Source organism: Lithobates pipiens, unplaced genomic scaffold (genome assembly GCF_037356315.1).
Source record: "Lithobates pipiens isolate NorthernLeopardFrog02 unplaced genomic scaffold, aLitPip1_a1.2 Scaffold_27, whole genome shotgun sequence".
Lineage (NCBI taxonomy): Eukaryota > Metazoa > Chordata > Amphibia > Anura > Ranidae > Lithobates > Lithobates pipiens.
The window spans coordinates 160,974,404-160,994,600 of record NW_027507788.1 but is presented as its reverse complement, the minus strand read 5'-3'; the positions used below and the strand labels follow the sequence as shown (position 1 = coordinate 160,994,600).

The 20,197-nt window shown below is 41.9% G+C and overlaps 1 protein-coding gene across 2 annotated transcripts in view; it reads left to right on the top strand.

The window, feature by feature from the left end:
• ROBO4 (roundabout guidance receptor 4) overlaps positions 1–20,197 on the top strand; it is a 202,668-nt gene that overhangs the window by 144,216 nt on the left and 38,255 nt on the right. For both annotated transcript variants that reach the window (XM_077457781.1, XM_077457782.1), the window contains exons 14-17: positions 4,199–4,543; positions 10,026–10,133; positions 10,248–10,407; positions 10,737–10,940. In XM_077457781.1, coding sequence (XP_077313907.1) covers positions 4,199–4,543; positions 10,026–10,133; positions 10,248–10,407; positions 10,737–10,940 — 817 coding nt within the window. The remainder of the gene's footprint in view (positions 1–4,198; positions 4,544–10,025; positions 10,134–10,247; positions 10,408–10,736; positions 10,941–20,197) is intronic.

Below are 20,197 nucleotides of genomic sequence, written 5' to 3'. Positions count from 1 at the left end.
ATCTACCAAGACCTGGCCGTCCCTCTAAAATTTCAGCTCAGACAAGGAGAAGACTGATCAGAGATGCAGCCAAGAGGCCCATGATCACTCTGGATGAACTGCAGAGAACTACAGCTGAGGTGGGAGAGTCTGTCCATAGGACAACAATTAGTCGTACGCTGCACAAATCTGGCCTTTAGGGAAGAGTGGCAAGAAGAAAGCCATTTCTCAAAGATATCCATAAAAAGTCTTGTCTAAAGTTTGCCACAAGCCACCTGGGAGACACACCAAACATGTGGAAGAAGGTGCTCTGGTCAGATGAAACCAAAATCAAACTTTTTGCCCACAATGCAAAAGGATATGTTTGGCGTAAAAGCAACACAGCTCATCACCCTCAACACACCATCCCCACTGTCAAACATGGTGGTGGCAGCATCATGGTTTGGGCCTGCTTTTCTTCAGCAGGGACAGGGAAGATGGTTAAAATTGAGGGGAAGATGGATGCAGCCAAATACAGGACCATTCTGGATGAAAACCTGTTGGAGTCTGTAAAAGACTTGAAACTGGGACGGAGATTTATCTTCCAACAAGACAATGATCCCAAACATACAGCAAAATCTACAAAGGAATGGTTCACAAATAAACGTATCCAGGTGTTAGAATGGCCAAGTCAAAGTCCAGACCTGAATCCAATCGAGAATCTGTGGAAAGAGCTGAAAACTGCTGTTCACAAACGCTCTCCATCCAACCTCACTGAGCTCGAGCCGTTTTGCAAGGAAGAATGGGCAAGAATTTCAGTCTCTCGATGTGCAAAACTGATAGAGACATACCCCAAGCGACTTGCAGCTGTAATCGCAGCAAAAGGTGGCTCTACAAAGTATTAACGTAAGGGGGCCGAATAATTTTGCACGCCCCACTTTTCATTTTTTTATTAGTTAAAAAAGTTTCAAAAATCCAATAGATTTCGTTCCACTTCACAATTGTGTCCCACTTGGTGATTCTTCACAAAAAATAAAAATTTTATATCTTTATGTTTGAAGCCTGAAATGTGGCAAAAGGTTGAAAAGTTCAAGGGGGCCGAATACTTTCGCAAGGCACTGTATGATTACTGAAAATAATATTGTTGAATAGGACAGCCCTGAGTGTCAAATAAGCAAAGTATGCAACATTCCTTATTCTTTTCTTTATTCTTGTCTCTCAGCTTTCTGTTTACACTGACTACACCCTGAGCTGTAGATATAGTAATCATTAGCAAGGGCTCCCTGAGAAATGAAAGTTATTTCAAGGATTCCTCCACATTTAAAAGGTTGACGTAGGAAGTGCCTGTCATAATTGTCCGATGCTTTGAGAAGGAAGCGATTACTGTATACCATCCATAGTGTGTATAATTGTTGTATTATGTGTCCATCAGTCGCTACTGTGGGTGGATGATGTATAATTGCATGGTGTTGCATGTAGGCACTGCTTTTTGTTGAGTTCTAAGTTACTTCATATTAACACGGACATGTCACTCTTCGAGACATGGAAATCACTGCTTGAGCTCATTTTCATTCACGTTCATTTTCACTGTTCTCTGCCAGCGTGTTAATTATCCTTCTTTTTTTTTTACAACTGGACTTGCTATTTAGTGCTTGCTCTGCAAAACCGTTAATTGATGTGACATTTTCTCAATCTGGGCGTCACACTTTGGAATAATTCCAGGTTTACATTTAGGTCCCATTTCAATCTTTATGCGGTTTAGTAACTGTGGTGGGAGAAGCCGTAGACATTTTAGCATGTCTTGCCAGGGTGGCAGTTTGATAATTTGTCATTATATTATTATTTTGTCATCTTATTATATTATTATTAGTGATGTTTAATAAGCTGGAGGAATAAGCGTTGTTTGAATTTGAGGGAATGATTGGTAAAGGGAAATGCCAGCCTTCAATAGAGTGAAAAATAGTCAGAGCCGCTGTCAAGGTTTTCATGCTTTTGATAAATTAGTAGGTTATAGGCACTATAGTCTGTGTTAAAAAGGTTGAAAAGCCCTGAAATGACAAATGAACATATCATGTTCTTCAATAGTGAGTATAGACCTCAACACAAAGCACCTAGTGTGACTCTAGTCTGCTCTCTTATTCTGCCTGTATGTGCATGAGCTGCATTAGACAGTCTATGCCAACACCAAGCAATCCTGGGAGGCCCCCCTTTCAGCAGACAGCAGGTGATTGCCATACTCAGCATGCTATGAGACTGTGTAGAGGGGATGTGTTCTTTTCCTCCACTCAGGTCTCAGATTACACTTAGCCTGTGCTGTGCAATGTGTGACATCAGATCCCTGCCCTCTGCCTTCTGAAGCTGAGACATGTTGTGTAAATGCAGTACTCTGAATGATGGTAGAAGAGAGAGGGCTACAGATAAACGGGTGCAATTTACATAGGATTTGTTTAATCTCTGTGAATTACCTGAGGTTAGTCACTTTAGTGTGTATATGTAAGGGTTTACAACCACTTTAAGTAGAAATGGTAGCTTGCTCACTTGGCAAAATGGAGACACCATGCCTCCCATGTGTATATGCATAAGGGAAAACAAAGGGAATGTGAATGTACTATATCAAGGCAATCTTTGTGTAGTTGGAATGTTTATTGCAGTTTCCAGAAGACCTAATAAAAGGCAAGTAAGAAGGGGATCAGGAACTATCTTGGGGCAGTCTGTGTCAGATTTTTACATTTGATTTAAGCAGCCATTTTAAATGCAGATGTGCTATGAATAGCACTATCCGTATCACAAAGGAGTCCTTAATTGGGAAGTTAATAGGCAGGGACAGAACCCTGTTCCTTGGTAGGGACAGATAGGTTACAAAAATGGAATCTCCTGATTCATTGACATGAGGCTTAAGTCCAGGAGGCTCTGTATAGGCAAAGTTTTGGATATCACGAGAAGGCTTGGAGCATAAAGCGACGCTACACCCAAAAGGGGAAGTTCCACTTTAAGGGCCCTTCCTCTTCACTAAATGGCACAAATGACGGTAACCTGGTTTTGACAAGTAAAGACAAGTATCCCCTCCCACTTTACTTACTTTACTGTTCCGTTTGAATTGACCCATCTTAGCGTTTTACTAATTCTCTAATGGTATTTTGGATAACAGTTGACTTCAAAGTTGTTGTGCCATGACACATTTCTCATTTAGGAAATTTTGGCAGAAAGAGTACATCTGTATGAAGATAAAGCTGAGATGAGGTGTACATTCTATTGTTTGTTCCAGAATGTTAAGATATCATCCCTTTGATTCCTAACTCGTTTCTTGGACGTCTTCTTCAACGTCTGCTTCTTCGGGGGAATGGATATGAAAGATTTGAGCATAAGCATAGAGAATAGATATTTTCCCTCATAAGCATATATTTGTCCCAGTTGATCCCATTGTTACATTGCTACAAATAACAACAAATAAAAATTCCCAGCTCAACTTACCAGCCAGTTTGCAACAAACTGAATATTCCTGTCTAACAGTTCACGTTAAAAAACAGGGGTTTAGTTTGCACACACATGCGCAAGCTGCAGAGGCCGCGTCACGGCACCCCAGTATTATCTGCAGCCCTAACTCATTTATACAAGGTAATTCAATCCCTTAGCCAAGCCAGAAGGTAATTCTGCCAATCAATTCCCAAAATGTCAGTGAGTGTAGAGAAACCAAATGCCCAGCCCAGACAAGCGTAAAAAATGGATAAAATGTATCTTTAACGGTTATCATAAAACCCTTTTTTCATTTTAAAACCTGTCAGGTCCTACTGGGGGGATTTCCCTTACATCCTGTCCCAGAGACACAGCAGAGGAATTCTTTCCAAAAGTCAGGCAAATCCCAGTTTAGATTGTTGTCACAGGAACTGGTGTCCTGATTGGAAGATTTTCCCTCTTTAGCTGTTTGGTGACAAATGTAAATGTTCGTATTTACTATCATTTTTCTTTCTCAGCGTTGCTCACCAGGACAAATAGAGAGGGCAAATCTCTCCAATGAGGGCATAGGCAGCAATAAAAAAACCTTCAAAATACTCCACATTATCCAGGAACAAAAATATATTCTGGATTCAGATTTAATTTGGAGTTTTAGAAGAACATTTCTAATTTTCCTGCTGCCCAGTAATACTAGGCTTGTGGAGGATGTTGTGACTTGTGGTTCCTCTATATTTGGTTTTTCTATATCTGTTGACTTGCTCTCATAGTCATTTATTTTTCCCTGCAGCAATTTCATTTGAACGCAAAAGTGAGACTAGCCGCAGCCAGATAATCCCGCTAGTGCCTGATACTGGCAGCATGTATGGAGCTTTATATGTGGATCTTCCTGGAAAAGAAATGACAACCTTCCAGTGTCCTCTGCCCACCAGACTCCCTGGAATGGGGATCAGGGCAAAATCAGCCACATCTCCAGGTCTTCTCAATCAAAGCTTGTTCCTGCGTGGTTCTAATCCTGGCAGTGCTAGCAATCTGACACATGGTGGATCCAGAAACAAGATCCCACACAAGCCAGTTCTCCCCGTACCACCAAGCATGGCCCTAAAAGAACCCTGGAGCCAGAACTGCAAAAGAGGTAAAACTGCTGCCATGGCTGATGATTGTATTGACTGTGTTGAAATAATTCATAAGAAAGCAAATATAGGGGCATTGTAAAAGAGAGTGACACATCCTTCATATTCAGGAAAGTGAATAAATTAAGACAAACCATACCACCGTGGGCGTCCGACACCATAGGGCAAGTTGGGTCAATTGCCCCCCTCGGAATCGTAAGAGTGTTGAAGTCAGAGTGAAGACACTTGCCCCGCTGTGTTATAATGGCCACCGTGGCCGCCTCCGTGGCAGCCGTGGACTTTTTTTCAAAGTCTGCTGCTGACCTGGGGGCTGGGGCTGCTCTCACTCTTTCCTGACTACATATCTGTCCCTCCCTCCTCACCCCCTGGCCCGAGCATCAGATTGGCTCTGCCCCTCGGGCCTCGGCTTAATATCACTGTGACCTGACTGTTCCATGATTGGCTGCTGCCTCAGCCTGCCTCTATGTAAATGTATGTTGTGCCTATGTCGATCCCACAGGTCACAGGTGCGTGGCGTGCAGTGGCCGAGACGACAGAGAATACACTGCCTGGCTGCAAGTGCCTGTCCAGGGCCTATCGCTGAAGAATCACAGGTAACAGCAGTGCCTGTGCCACGACACCACTGTGTACATCTTTTTGCAATACGTGACCTTAAAATGATGCCCCCCCCCCCTGAAAAAAGTTTAGCCTACGCCCATGCATACCATGCAAACTTTTAAGGCACCCATAATGTAATATGTTAAATTAAATTTTATTTACAATGTATAATACAAAGAATAAAATTGTATGAATTAAAAGCAAAAGCATGTTCTTATATACAGGTACTCCTCACTTAACGACCAGGTTCTGTTCCAATGATCAGGTTTTTTTAAGCATTCTTAACTACTGTACTGTATTGTGAAAAAAAGGTCTAAACACAAAACTCCTGCTCAATAAAGATGTTTTCATTTGCATAAATACAGAACATAGTTACATACCGTAGTAGGTGAGGTTGAAAAAAGACACAAGTCCATCAAGTCCAACCTACATGTGTTATTATATGTTAGTATTACATTTTATATCCCTGTATGTTGTGGTCGTTCAGGTGCTTATCTAATAGTTTTTTGAAACGATTGATTCCCCCCGCTGAAACCACCGTCTGTGGAAGGGAATTCCACATCCTTGCCACTCTTGCAGTAAAGAACCCTCTACGTAGTTTAAGGTTAAACCTCTTTTCTTCTAATTTTAAAGAGTGGCCACGAGTCTTGTTAAACTTCATTCCGCAAAAAAGTTTTATCCCCGTTGTGGGGTCACCAGTACGGTATTTGTAAATTGAAATCATATCCCCCTCTTAAGCGTCTCTTCTCCAGAGAGAATACGTTCAGTGCTTGTAACCTTTCTTCATAACTAATATCCTCCAGACCCTTTATTAGCTTTGTTGCCCTTCTTTGTACTCGCTCCATTTCCAGTACATCCTTCTTGAGGACTGGTGCCCAAAACTAGACAGCATTCTCCAGTATATATAAATATAAACTATTTAATATGGTCAAAAAATAATAAAAACATTCATATTTATGACTGGTGGACGAGACTAGCTCTTGACTCAGTGCATTTCTGTGAACTGCATTCCACCTCTTCAGGAAAACAGATGAGGATTATGATCTAAAATAAGACAAACAATATATTATACAATATGCAATTAAAAAACAAACTTTTAGTAGTTTATCCCTGTGGCAAATCACAGCTTACCCATGTCACTGGGGCCTATACATTGCCCACCTGTGTGCTGTGTGCGGGGGGCGGGGTCCTTACAAAAGATTTTGATGAGCATGCTAAAAAGTTGGGGCTACCTTTTATATGAGGCCTACTGGGCAAACACCAAAACCTGTACCCTTTTTGCAAATCAAGTATATAATGGGTTTATACTTTGTGTTCCCTTCAGTGTTACCAACCTCCCACAGCATTTTTTACTGAGAAAACTTGGCAATTTTACTGACGGAGCACATTTTTTTTACTGGCAACATGAAAAATGCCAGAACTCCTATTAAAAACTAAGACAATTGATTATAAACACAATAGGGAAACACTGACAATACCCAAAACAAGTAATTTGCCTGGTTTACACTTAAAAAGTCAACACAGCATGACAAATTATCAGCCCCCGATATTTACAGACAGTTGTAAAAAAAAACACAGATTTTTACAAACTGTCTATAAATTTACTGACGTTTGGCAAACCTGGTTCCCTTCCTTATCCATCTGGATGGTCTCAGTGCTCGCTTGGGAAACATTAAATGATGGTGGCCCCAGCTTTTCAGCATGTACTTCAAATTTTATGTATGTAATTTTTTTAGAGGGACCCCCCCTGCATACCAGCACACAGATGGGAAATCCAATAATAATCCTCATCTGTTTTTCTGAAGAAGCAGAATGTAGTTCAGAGAAACATATCAAGGGCTAGTTTCATCTCCCAGTTTGATGAGTCATAGATATCAATATCGTTATCATTTTTTGACCATATTAAATTGTTAATATTTACATATACTGGATACCCTCTAGATAAGCTTTGATTACTTTTGACACTATGTAAGAATGGGCCTACTTTTCAATTCATACAATATTATTTTGTATCATAAATAAAATGCTGTAATTTTAACATATTATCTTGTGGGTACCTTAAAAGTCCTTGTGTTATGGGTTGTTTTAATTTCTTAATTTTTCAGGTGATGAAAAAAGAGAATGTTGCCCAAAGGTGTTTTTTCCATTTTCCATCACATGCTTTCTCCTTATTTCTATCATGGACCCTGTTCATGAGGTATTCACACCACAATTTCCAGTTCCACCCAGCATTACCAAATGTAACTAACTGGTAGTGTTCCCTAATGGATTTTTGTTTGTGTGAAATAAAAACAGGGTGATTTCTTTGTTAAAGCGGACCTTAAAGCGCAAAACCTGGTGCCTGAAGGCACGGTTGGGAACCCCTAGGGGTTTATTATAGACAGACCAAAACATAAGTTATAAAAAAATGTTCATATAAAAATAATGGACATATAGAAATCAATACATAAAAACAGTATCTGATACCCAATTTGTACAATTGTATGAGCTGACCACTGTCCTGGTGTGGGATGATATAGTGATGATCAATACTGATGTAAAACACCTTACATGTTACGGACTAAATGTCCTCCTTCAGAGGTTAATTTGGTTCAGATGGGTACAGATTTTCTATAACAAAGAAACTGTGCAAATAGTACAATATTAGTATGCAGTAATTAGTGTGAATATTATGGCGATTGCAAGATATACAAAGGAATCTCTAATCGCGTATGTTCAGCCATGTCCAGCCATGTGTATGGACTACTTACATAGTAAAATAATCCACATAGGATAAGTCTGAGGAATAGTAGATGGTCATTCCAATCATGGACAGTAAATGAGATCTCCTCTAGAACACAAGAAGCTCGGAGACACAGAAGGCAGGGCTGGTGCAAAGATTTTTGACACTCTAGGCGAAACCAAATTTTGCCGCCCCCATTGTCTCTACCTTTGACTCCACCCCCTTTGCCCTGCCCATGTGACAGGAGGCAGCGCTATACAGGAAGCATTGGCTATGCTTCCTCTAGTGCTGGCACTCCATTGCTGTTATGCGCTTCTAATTACACCACCGGTCGGATGGAGCAGCTGCCTGGGACTGAGTTAGTTACATGCTGCAGCCTGCAGAGCATGCAGACGTGGAGAAAAATCAGCAGCCAGGCGCCCCTAGACAGAAGTGCGCCCTAGGCAGTTGCCTAGTTTGCCTAGTGGTAGCACCGGCCCTGACAGAAGGCAAACAATGCTTCACTACGAGGACTCAAGACTGAGGAGCAAAAGCTCCTGCTTGAACTGGGCCAGTATAACTGTGTTGCTCCATTCCCGCCTTGCGCGGGTCACTTGTCTGCTCCCCCAGGACAACCTGGGACATCTCTCTGGCTATGAACTCTCGTTTTCTGGGTTTTCCTCCGTTATTACGCTCTCCGGTCTGCAGTGCAGACGGCAGCCACCCGCGCGTTATCTCCCCGGGGGACTACGAGCATTCAACAATGTGATTGGCCTGATGCTTTGATATACGCTTATATACCAGCTCTCCAGGCATTTATTTCAGATGCTCAAGGAGCTCATGGTGGTAAAGCAGCACAACTTGATACATCCTAATATCTCTCAGGTATGCTCACTATTCTTATTATTACCAAATACAGACCTTATTCTATGCAGCCTTATTGATGCTGTAAGGTCCTATTGCTTAGTGCTTTATTTTACTGCACTTAATACCCTTGTTAGTGACCTTGCCATGATTTATATCTTTAACACAGTTATACTGGCCCAGTCCTCGTAGTGAAGCATTGGTTGCCTTCTGTCTCTCTGAGCTTGTTGTGTTTCTCATTTGCTGTCCATGATTGGAGTGACCATCTACTATTCCTCAGACTTATCCCATGTGGAATTTTTTCCTATGTAAGTAGTCTATATACATAGCTGAACATACATGATTAGAGATTCTTTTGTATATCTTGCAATCGTTATAATATTCACACTAATGACTGTATACTAATATTGTACTATTTGAAAGTTTTCTTTGTTATAGAAAATCTGTACCTATCTGAACCATTAACCTCTGAAGAAGGACATTTAGTCAGTAACATGTAAGGTGTATACATCTGTATTGATCATCACTAGTCCATCCCGTACCAGGAAAGTGGTCAGCTCATACAATTGTTCAAATTGGATATCAGATACTGTTTTTATCTATTGATTTGTATATGTCCATTATTGTTATATGAAAATAAATTTATAGCTTTTATATTTTATGTTTTGGTCTATCTATAATAGACCTCTAGGGGTTCCTAACCATGCCTTTAGCCATCAGGTTTTATTCAACTGTTCAGTACAGTAGTTTTCTAAACCCAGGTCAGGATGATGGCACACTCCCAGGGGTGGGTCCATGACAGCCTGGGCTCACAGGAAGTGGGAAACTTGCCGTCATTCAGGTCTTTAACCCATAACACTGGCTACAGTAACCCCTATTAGCAGAATAGAAATACTGCAGGGGGTATGTCTTCCTGATTGACAGTAAGTTTTGCAGAAAAGTTGTCTTATATGTGTGCTAATTTAAAAAACGACAATACAAGGTGGATGCAGGAATCTTCCCTGCTCAGCGATTTTATTCTTACAGTAGGACTCTGCTCTCAGAATAAACTAATCAGTGCTGCAGCCAACCAACTGAAAATTTACCGGTAGTCCAATCGTTAGATTGACTTCTCTTGAATGGGAACAGCCATAAATGGATGGAAATTTAGCTGGTCCCTGCTGAACTGTCCGAATTTCGATACATCTATGGCCAGCTTTATTGTGGTCTGTGTGCTGATGGTGATGTTCACGCTCTTAGTCCTAGTGACTATTGTCACCCAGATTATATCCTTCAGATTATATTTAAGATTTCATTATCAGAGAATCTTATATCTTAAACAGAGCTTCATCATGTGAATAGTGCTCCTCTATCCCCATTTGGTCAGACGACCAACCAAAGTGGTAGTGTGCCCAGTGTGAAGAGTTTGGATGGAGCCCCGGCAGGAAAAGGTAAGCAGGTCATAATTGCATGTGCTGAAACACTCAATGTGGTTAGTTACAATATCTATTTTCATTACTTTCTGCCCATCCTCACACATTGGTCTTCTCTATTTGCATTCTCAGTGGAATACGCTAAAGTTATGAAAACCTTGAGTTCTCCTAAAATTCTCCAGTACACAACTTCTTTCAAAGTCATGGACTTTCTGCCCTATACCCCGTCTTTGCCACCACCCCCTGTCCCTCCACCAGATGAGGAGTCAGCCACAGAGACCCAGGAAAACATGTAAGTTAGTTCTTATTCTGTGTAGATATATCTGGAATCCAAAGAGGCCTTTAAAGGACCTCCTAATGTTGAAATATTCCCATACTTCCTATGTTTACTGGAAACTTAAAAAAATGTAAAACTTTCTTTTTCCATATATCACATCACCAACAAAACAAAGTGAAGTTATTAAAGTGGGGAAACTATTAAGTTATCAAACATTCAGACTTAAACTTTTTTTGTCATTAGTCGTTGGGCTAAGTTTATCTCAAGCCACAAGCAAGGGTGCTTATCATCTGTCCAGGTATCATGTCTATGGAGCTCACATGGTCTTCCTATGCTTCTTACAGGATCCCTGGTCACACCTCTCATTCTAAACTACAACAAGACAATGACCACAAACAAGCTAATGTTGCTAAGAAAAAGGCTCCGCAAGATGATTTACACTTCAGTCATACTACACCCGTTTTCTTGTCAGTCAGTGATGATCACGTGCTCACTCAAAATGAGGTCGCCCATTATCTAGAACTTAGCGAAAGAGGGGACAATACCAGGTGAGTGCCAGAACCAAGAAACTATTTTAATGTCTTCTCTCTCTGTTCTTCCTGTCTTTTCTACTTCCTTTCCACATCTGTCTTCTGCTTCCCCTTGTTATTTTTTCTTACCCTTCCATATTTTGTTTTCCTCCCCACTCTGTCCATCACCTTAACTTCTCTTGGCTTTCATTTTGCTGAAGTTCCTTATTTGTTCTACTGCTGCCTTTTCTTCTTCCCATCCCTCTTGTTTACCTGTTTTCTCCTCTTTTTTTTTTTAACACAGCAAATTTTTATTTGGAAAAGGTAAAGCATACAATAAGTATTAACATTAATCATACAATGATGTGCAGATAACAAGATAACATAACAGATATATTCAGGTAGACTATCCATAAACCAGCAGGGATGAATGTAATCTCGCCTCGGTGGACAGAGGATCTAGGTCCATAACAAACCAAAAAAATAAGAATCAGGTAAGGGAGTCGTCCAAGTCCTTCATAGGAGAGTGGTGTTCTGTTCAGCCCTCTGGGCCACAATGTAGAGAGCCTAGGCATAGGTCAGTGCTAGGAGAGCCGAAGCCACATATAAGTCTATCAATTCTGGCTGCAGGTGCATAGGTTGTGGCATGCGGTTCTCAGGGGGAGATTAGTTGGTTGGCATACAGTAGGAAATGAGACTTGCCAACATGTATAGAAGGTTGCGTTGGAGTTTGGGAGAGGGTAAGTTATGGTCAGGTATAAGATATATGGTAGATACATGCTCAATGGTAGAAGAAAGGTGGAGGGGCGCAAAAAGAGGAGAGAGTGGAAAAGAAAAAAAAAGGTGGGGGGAGAGAAGGGGGAAGAGGGCAAGGAAGGGGGGGGCATCTCTTACTGCCCTCCCATAGTTTAGTAGGGATTAAGTGTGACCCCTCCAGGAGTGACGGTAATCATTGAATCCCTCTCCCCACTCCTCTCTTCTGTATCCTGTCTTCTCTTCCCCTTTCTTTCCCCAATCTCCTATCTCCCCTCTTTCCACTTTCGTCTTCTCTCTCCCCTTCTCTCTTCTCTAACCACTCTCCTCTTCCCTCTTTCTCTGCTATATCCCTGTACTCCCTCTCTTCTCAACCCTCACTCCAATCTTCTCTCTTCTGTCTTTTTACACTCTTCTCCTTCTTTATTGACTCCTGACTTCTCTTCTCCCCTATATGTCTTCTCCTCCTTCTCTTCTCTCTTCTTTCCCCTCCCCCCCCCCTCTCTATTCCTCCTCCATCCTTCCATCTTGTTTCATCTCTTCTCTATCTTCTCCTATCTCATCTCTCCTTCAATTCCTTCTCCCCTCTGCTGCTCATTGTCTCTCCTCCTCTCTTCCCAACCCCCCCCCCCCAACCCCCATCTTTTCTCTTCCCTTTCCTCTGCTACCTTCTGTCACCTTTCTACTCTCTATGCCTCTTCTTCTCTCCTCTGCTCTCTTCTCTCCTATCTAGGAACGTAAGAGCTGACTGGTTTCTCCAAGCAATGAATAGCCTGTAGTCATTTCCTCCCTTGGCCCAGCGTACTCACCAATCTGAAACATAATGTACATAAGAAAAACTTCCCCTTCCTTTTCCTTCTAACTCTCATATTTTCTGATTTCTGTTTGTTATCTAATTTTCTCTGGAAGCAAATATCTAAGGACATGCTGCATAAGGAAGCTCTTGTTATTAATTACTGTTTCTGTCTGGATAATCCTACAGGAAGCGTTGACAGATGATTCACATTTATCAAAGCTTCCCTTCGGTGACACTTCAAGCCGCAGTGATGACCATCCATCTTGTCTTTCATTTAATTAATTATTTATTTTGGGGAGGGCCAATCTGTCCATTTAATTTTCACAAACAGGAGCACTTACAATGAATAAACAAATCTGACAGCTGGAGTCAATAATCGCAGGCGAGAGATATTAAAAGAGTTTGCTAAACTGTTTTCATAAATGCACATTACATTTAAAGCTCTCTTCGTAGGATTTAAATCTTCAATAATTGTCTGCTGTTAAGGCTGATATATAGCAATCAATAAACTGCTTGTATTGTTTTGCAGCAAAAATGCACCTACTCAAAACTTCAACCATGATTCATGTAGGGATCTTGCTGCCTAAAAGCCCCTTGCGAGGCTTGCGTTCTTGCCATAAAGTAATATTCACGGACCTCAGCCTTGCCAAGATTTCTCTGTGGCAATGCCAAAAGCTAATTCATGTCCTGCGTTATTGAAGAGGCCTCGCAGGTCATTGAAGAAGTGATTACTCCTTGCAATTAGTTGTCACGGCGCTGGCTCTGCACTTTTCAGCCATGCTGGTTGTTTAGGGGACTTTCCATACATTACAAGTATAATGTCAGGAACTAAGATTTACTGGAAACGTATTGATTGTCAAGCAATTAGAGTGCAGACTGGGCACAGTGCGAAGATGTTCTACTGATCGCCATGTTGCTGCATCATTCATCAAGTGCTTTGATCCTGTGCTGAGGAAGCAGATGATTTTTATTCTCAGTAAAACACAGAGGCGGGTTGGGAAAAGAAGTAGATTGTAAATGGGCAAAGCTTCCTGTATGGTGATGAACTGCTGCTTCTGAATACCTTGGCCATTACACAGACTTTAGCTGTGAATTCCGTACAGGAAGCTGAGCTGAAATATATCCTATGTGTGGACTCATGACCAGTGGGTAGAAATTAAGGCTGTTTTAAACCTCATAAATCTGCGGTCTGTAAATTAAGAATCTGTCGGTGCCTTAGAGGCAGGTTATTAACATGGCAGTAGTAAGAACTACCTGAATTTGTCCCTCATATCGGCAATGTTATCAAAACTGGTGAAAAGGCTTGCCTAAATTAGGAACAGTTTTAACCACTTCCAGCAAAGGCCAATTCTGGCATTTTTTTGCTTTTGTAAATTACTTAAAAGCCCCAAACAAATTTTTTATTTTTTTAGCAGAAACCATAAAGAATAAAATGGCGGCCATTGCAATTTATGTCACATTTGCGTAGCAATTTTTCGAACATAATTTTTTTCTGGACAAAATACACTTTCATTAATTTCGATGCAAAAAAACACAATATATAACCCAATTTTTGGGTAACATATAAAAGATGATGTTACGCTGGGTAAATAGATACCTAACATGTCACATTTAAATTGCGCACACTTGTGGAATGACGCCAAACTTCAGTACTTAAAAATCTCCATAGGCTGCGCTTTAAACATTTCTTACCAGTTTAGAGTCTTTTTACCAGTCTAGCGCTAGAATTATTGCTCTTGCGCTAATGTTTGTTTTAATACATGTGTGGTGCGAATGCCGTTTACATATTAGGGAGCAACCAACGTATGTGTTTGCTTCTGCATCAAACATGAGGGGATGTGGGCCACCATACATTTTCTTTAAATTTGTATTTATTTATTTTTTACATTGTCCCTTATCACTTTTATTCCTAATAGAAGAAATGTAAACATCCCTTTCAATAGGAATAAGGCATGACAGGTCCTCTTTGTGAAGACATCTGGGGTCAATAAGACCCCAGATATCTGCTTTACCCTGGAAATCATTAGATTAAAAAAATAAAATAAAAACATTGCTCTCTCTGCTCTCCATAAAACCTGGCAGTGTTTATATGTGCCAGAGCTGAAAGTGACATCATTCGGTCGCTTTCGGCCTCCCAGGGTCATAGAGATGGCATCCTTGAGCACCGCGTTCTCCAGACTAAAAAGGAAAAGGACCTTCCAACTTGTTATCAGTGCTCAGTTCAAAAGCCTGCATCTTTGATGATATTCGGGGTTCATTGGTGTGTATGGAATAGACATATTGCACATCTGGAAAGGCACCATCAATGCTTAAAGAGGTTATAAACCCAGATCAAAGAAAAACAAAAACCCTGTAAGACAAAGGCATAATGAGCTAGTATGCATAGCATACTAGCTCATTATGTAAAACGTACCTTAGAACGAAGGCCTGCACACTGCTGACATAGCTGACAACTTCCCCAGTGTTTCCTCCCAGTTCACAGGCTCCACTGTACTTGCGATGATGTCACTCCCACGCATGTGCACGGGAGCCGCCGGTCACGGCACAGGCCCTGAAGAAATGGTACAGGCGGCCATTCCTTCAGAGCGAATGCACTGATGGTGTAATCGACGCAGTATACAGTAACTATCTCCTAAATGGTGCAAGTTTAGGAGATATTTACAGTACCTATAGGTAAGCCTTATTACAGGCTTACTTATAGGTACAAACACACAAGGCGGGTTTACTTCCTCTTTAACGATATATCCAGGATTTAGAGCAGCATATGCTCCCATCCAGATGAAATCTTTTTCAGTGAAGGCCTTGCATATTTCAGCATGAAAATGCTAAACCGCATACTGCTTTTATGGCAACATCATGGCTTAGTAGTAGAAGAGTCCAGGAGCTTTACTGGCCTCCCTGCAGTCCAGACCTTATACCAACTGAAAATATTTGGCACACCTTGAAATTAAAAATATGACAAAGAAGACCCAGGACTGTTGAGCAGTTAGAATCCTTTATCAGGCAAGAATGGGACAACATTCCTCTCCCAAAACTCCAGCAACTGGTCTCAGTTCCCAGACATTTACAGAGGTAAAAGAAGAGCGGATGCTACACCATGGTAAACATAGCCCTGTCTCCACTTTTTTGAGACGTGTTGCTGCCTTCAATTTCTAATTTACCTTAATTTTTTTTCTTAAAATTGTACATTTTCTAAGTTTAAACATTTGATATGTTTTCTATTTTCTATTGTGAAAAAAATATGAGCTTAAGAGATTTGCAAATCACTGCATTTTGTTTTTATGTAGATTTTAACAGCGTCCCAACTTTTTTAGAAATGGGATTGAAAATACTGTATTTGTGTAAAAAAAAAAAAAAAAAAAAATATGGATGTTTATTTTATTTATGCATAGCGCCAAAAAAATCCTTGTATTTCCTTAGGGCTCATTATCGCATAGTACAGTGACTGGTGGTTTTCACACAGGATAAATGCCAGGGCTAGGGATGAGCTTCGTGTTCGAGTCGAACATACGCTCGACTCGAACATCGGCTGTTCGCCCGTTCAGCGAATTCCGAACGTTATGGGCCATTCGCACCAAATTCGTGTGGCGCTCACGCCCCACAATGCACTGCGATGGCGCAGTGCATTGCTGGCTCATGATTGGCCAAGCATGCACTGTGACCCCGCATGCTTGGCCAATCACAGCGCCGGCAGCGAGGAGAGCCATGATTGGCCACAGGCAGGATGCCTGTGGCCAATTATAGCTCAGGCTGTGTAGTACACTCCCCACACTATATAAGGCCGCCAGCACGGCGGCCTTGTGTAGTGTGTTGGCATCTGTAGCAGTTAATGGGTGTTCTGTGTACCTTCAACACAGTATACACCGATCGTTATCGGACGATTTTTCGTTCTTGCTCTTCTGTAGTGGTTGTTGTCTGCGTGCCCTGACCGCAGTATACACCGCTATATTCACCTATATATCTAGCGATATATCTATCTTTTATAATAGAGCTGTCAGTCAGTGTTAGGAGATTGTGCGTGCTGTCTGCGTGCTCTGAACGCAGTATACACCGCTATACCGCTTAGTCTCTAAATACCAACCTACCGTATTTTTCGGACGATAAGGCGCACCGGATTATAAGGCGCACTAGCAACGACCGGCTAATATAATGGATATTTCCATATATAAGGCGCATCGGACTATAAGGCGCACTGGATTATAAGGCGCATTTAATGAAACACAACTCGGATGTGGTACTGTAAGTCAAATTTTATTCAACTCTTTAGCAATAACCATAAAATGGTCTATAACAATAACTCTTAACACTGTTCAATTAAATACAAAACCAGACACTCACTTTTTCACTTTATTCTTCTCCCGCAAATCCATCAAATTCTTCATCTTCAGTGTCTGAGTTTAACAATTGGGCGATTTCGGCATCAAGCACGCCCGTATCCCTCTCATCATTCTCATCAGTATCCGAGTCAGGCTCGTTGCTGTCATCGGTACCGGTACTTAGCTGTTCAGTGATAATTCCGGACTTCTTGAAAGCTCGGATTACACTGGTGACTGATACCTTCGCCCAGGCATCCACGATCCACTGGCAGATAGTGGCGTAACTCGCCCGGCGTTGCCTCCCTGTGTTGGTGAATGTGTGTTCGCCTTCTGTCATCCAATGCTCCCACGCAGCTCGCAGTTTAACTTTAAACGACCTGTTGACACCTATATCTAGTGGCTGCAGTTCTTTGGTTAATCCACCCGGAATGATGGCAAGCACCGAATTAGTTTTCTTCACTTGGGCTTTGACAGTATCTGTCAGATGGGCGCGCATGGAGTCACAGACCAATAGGGATGGAGATTCGTGGAAAAAGCCACCCGGTCTCTTGACGTAAACCTCTCTCAGCCACTCACTCATCTTCTCCTCGTCCATCCAGCCCTTCGGGTTAGCCTTGATGATGATGCCAACCGGAAACTTTTCTTTTGGCAGTCTTCCTCTTGAAAATTACCATGGGTGGTAGTTTCTGGCCATTAGCCTGGCAACCGAGAACTACAGTGAAGGATGACTTTTCGTTTCCTGTAGTGCGTATAGATACCGTACTGGTCCCTGTTCTCTCGACAGTACGGTTTACAGGGATATCAAAGGTAAGGGGGACCTCGTCCATGTTGGTGATGTGCTCTGGTCGGATTTTCTGTTCATTGATCTTGTTCTTGCAGTAGGTATGGAAAATGGCCAGCTTTTCTTCGTAATCCTTTGGCAGTTGCTGTGACATAGTGGTTCTTGTGCGGATAGAGAGATTCCGCCTTTTCATGAAACGGAAGCACCAAGAGGGACCTCCTCGAAAGTCGTTGATCTCCATGTCGCGTGCGATCGCTGTTGCTTTGAGTCGAATAGAGACAGTAGAGACGCTTCTACCTGCGGTTCTCTGTTCAATAACCCACTGTTCAATTTTGTCCTCCAACCGTGGCCATCTTGCTTTGTTTCCTCGGAAACTCAGTTTGGTCTTCTTTACCTGGCGCAGGGCATCTTCTTGCTTCCTCCACTTTCGTACCATTGATTCATTAATGTTGAATTCTCTCGCAGCTACTCTATTTCCATGCTCTACTGCATGACTGATAGCCTTCAGTTTGAAATCCGCTTCGTAAGCATGTCTCTTAACAGGAGCCATTTTTGGGGCAGCGGGTATACCGTAGAAAATGAACGAATGAATGCGCACACCTCCTGACTAAGATGGCCGTAATGCCCAATCCAAGCAGTGCAGCTTCGTGAGCATTACGGCCATCTTAGTCAGGAGGTGTGCGCATTCATTCGTTCATTTTCTACGGTATACCCGCTGCCCCAAAAATGGCTCCTGTTAAGAGACATGCTTACGAAGCGGATTTCAAACTCATCGCTATCAGTCACGCAGTAGAACAACCTGAGAGAGGTTTACGGTACGTCAGTTTACGGTAAGAGACTGGGTGGCTTTTTCCACGAATCTCCATCCCTATTGATCTGTGACTCCATGCGCGCCCATCTGACAGATACTGTTAAAGCCCAAGTGAAGAAAACGAATTCGGTGCTTGCCATCATGTCAACAGGTTATATATAAGGCGCACCGGATTATAAGGCGCACGGTCGATTTTGTGAGAAAATTTAGGCTTTTACGTGCGCCTTATAGTCCGAAAAATACGGTACTCGTCCTCTTCATTCCTCTCAAGACCTCCTGCTCTCTAGCTCCCTCATCACCTCCTCCCATACTCGCCTCCAGGACTTTTCCAAAGCCTCCCCAATCCTATGGAATGCCCTACCCCAATCTGTCCGCTTATCTCCTACTTTATTAGCTTTTAGACGATCCCTGAAAACCCTTCTCTACAGAGGAGCCTACCCCACCCACACCTAACTGTATTTTCATTTTCTCCATCAGCTCATCCCCCCACCGTTATTACCTTTTGTTTCAACTTGACCCTCCCTTCTAGATTGTAAGCTCTAACGAGCAGGGCCCTCTGATCCTTCCTGTATTGATTTGTATTGTAAGTGTACTGTCTGCCCTCATTTTGTAAAGCGCTGCGCAAACTGTTGGCGCTATATAAATCCTGAATAATAATAATAATAATAATATATCCACCTATATAGCTAAATATCTTGCTCGTTTTAAATAGAGCTCTCAGTCAGTGTTAGGAGATTGTGCATGCTGTCTGCGTGCTCTGAACACAGTATACACCGCTATATCCACCTATATAGCTAAATATCTTGCTCGTTTTAAATTGAGCTTTCAGTCAGTGTTAGGAGATTGTGCGTGCTGTCTGCGTGCTCTGAACGCAGTATACACCGCTATATCCACCTATATAGCTAAATATCTTGCTCGTTTTAAATAGAGCTTTCAGTCAGTGTTAGGAGATTGTGCGTGCTGTCTGCATGCTCTGAAAAAGACGGACGGCAAAACAAATTATACAGGGGTGATAACCCTTCCCTATGTTTTCCAAAAAGCTTAAAAATAGTTTTTTTGACTGGAGCTACACTTTAAAAATGTACCAGTTGAAAATTACAAACCGATTCAACTTAACACAACAAACCTACACAGTCCCTGTCTTGTTTGCACCGCCTGTATACTGCTGTTCTGAGTATATAGGGCCTGGGGGCCACACGTATTTCCTTTTTTTAATATGGGTACGGGGTTCCCTTTAATATGCGTACAAGACCCAAAGGGGCTGGTAATGGGCAGGGAGGGCTACCCATGCCATTTTTCTCAATGATTTTCAACCATATTGCAGGAACCAGATATAACATTAAAACCGCAAGCAGCTTTAAATGACGTTATTTCCGTTAAATGTCATTTTGTGCAGGGACTGTTCTAAACACGGGAAACACGTGGAACTTCACAGGCATACTACAGACACCCCCCAGGCACCATATTTAAAGGAATATTACTTTTTTTTTTTATTTTAATCGTCATTAAAATCAGAACTCCCGCCAAAACGGCGGTTTTTAAACGTTTTTTTTGCATTGACCCATGTCCCCTGGGGCAGGAGCCAGGTTCCCAAACCCTTTTTAGGAAAGTATCTTGCATATTAGCCGTTAAAATTAACACTTTTAATTTCGAACGTTCGAGTCCCATAGACTTCAATGAGGTTCTAACGTTCGTACGAATTTGGGGTCCGTTCGAAAGTTCTGGTGCGAACTGAACAGGGGGATGTTCGGCTCATCCCTAGCCAGGGCACATAGACAACAATTATTCACATTGCAGTGCAGCCAAGGGGTGTGGTGCAGTGAGCTATAATGCAAACAC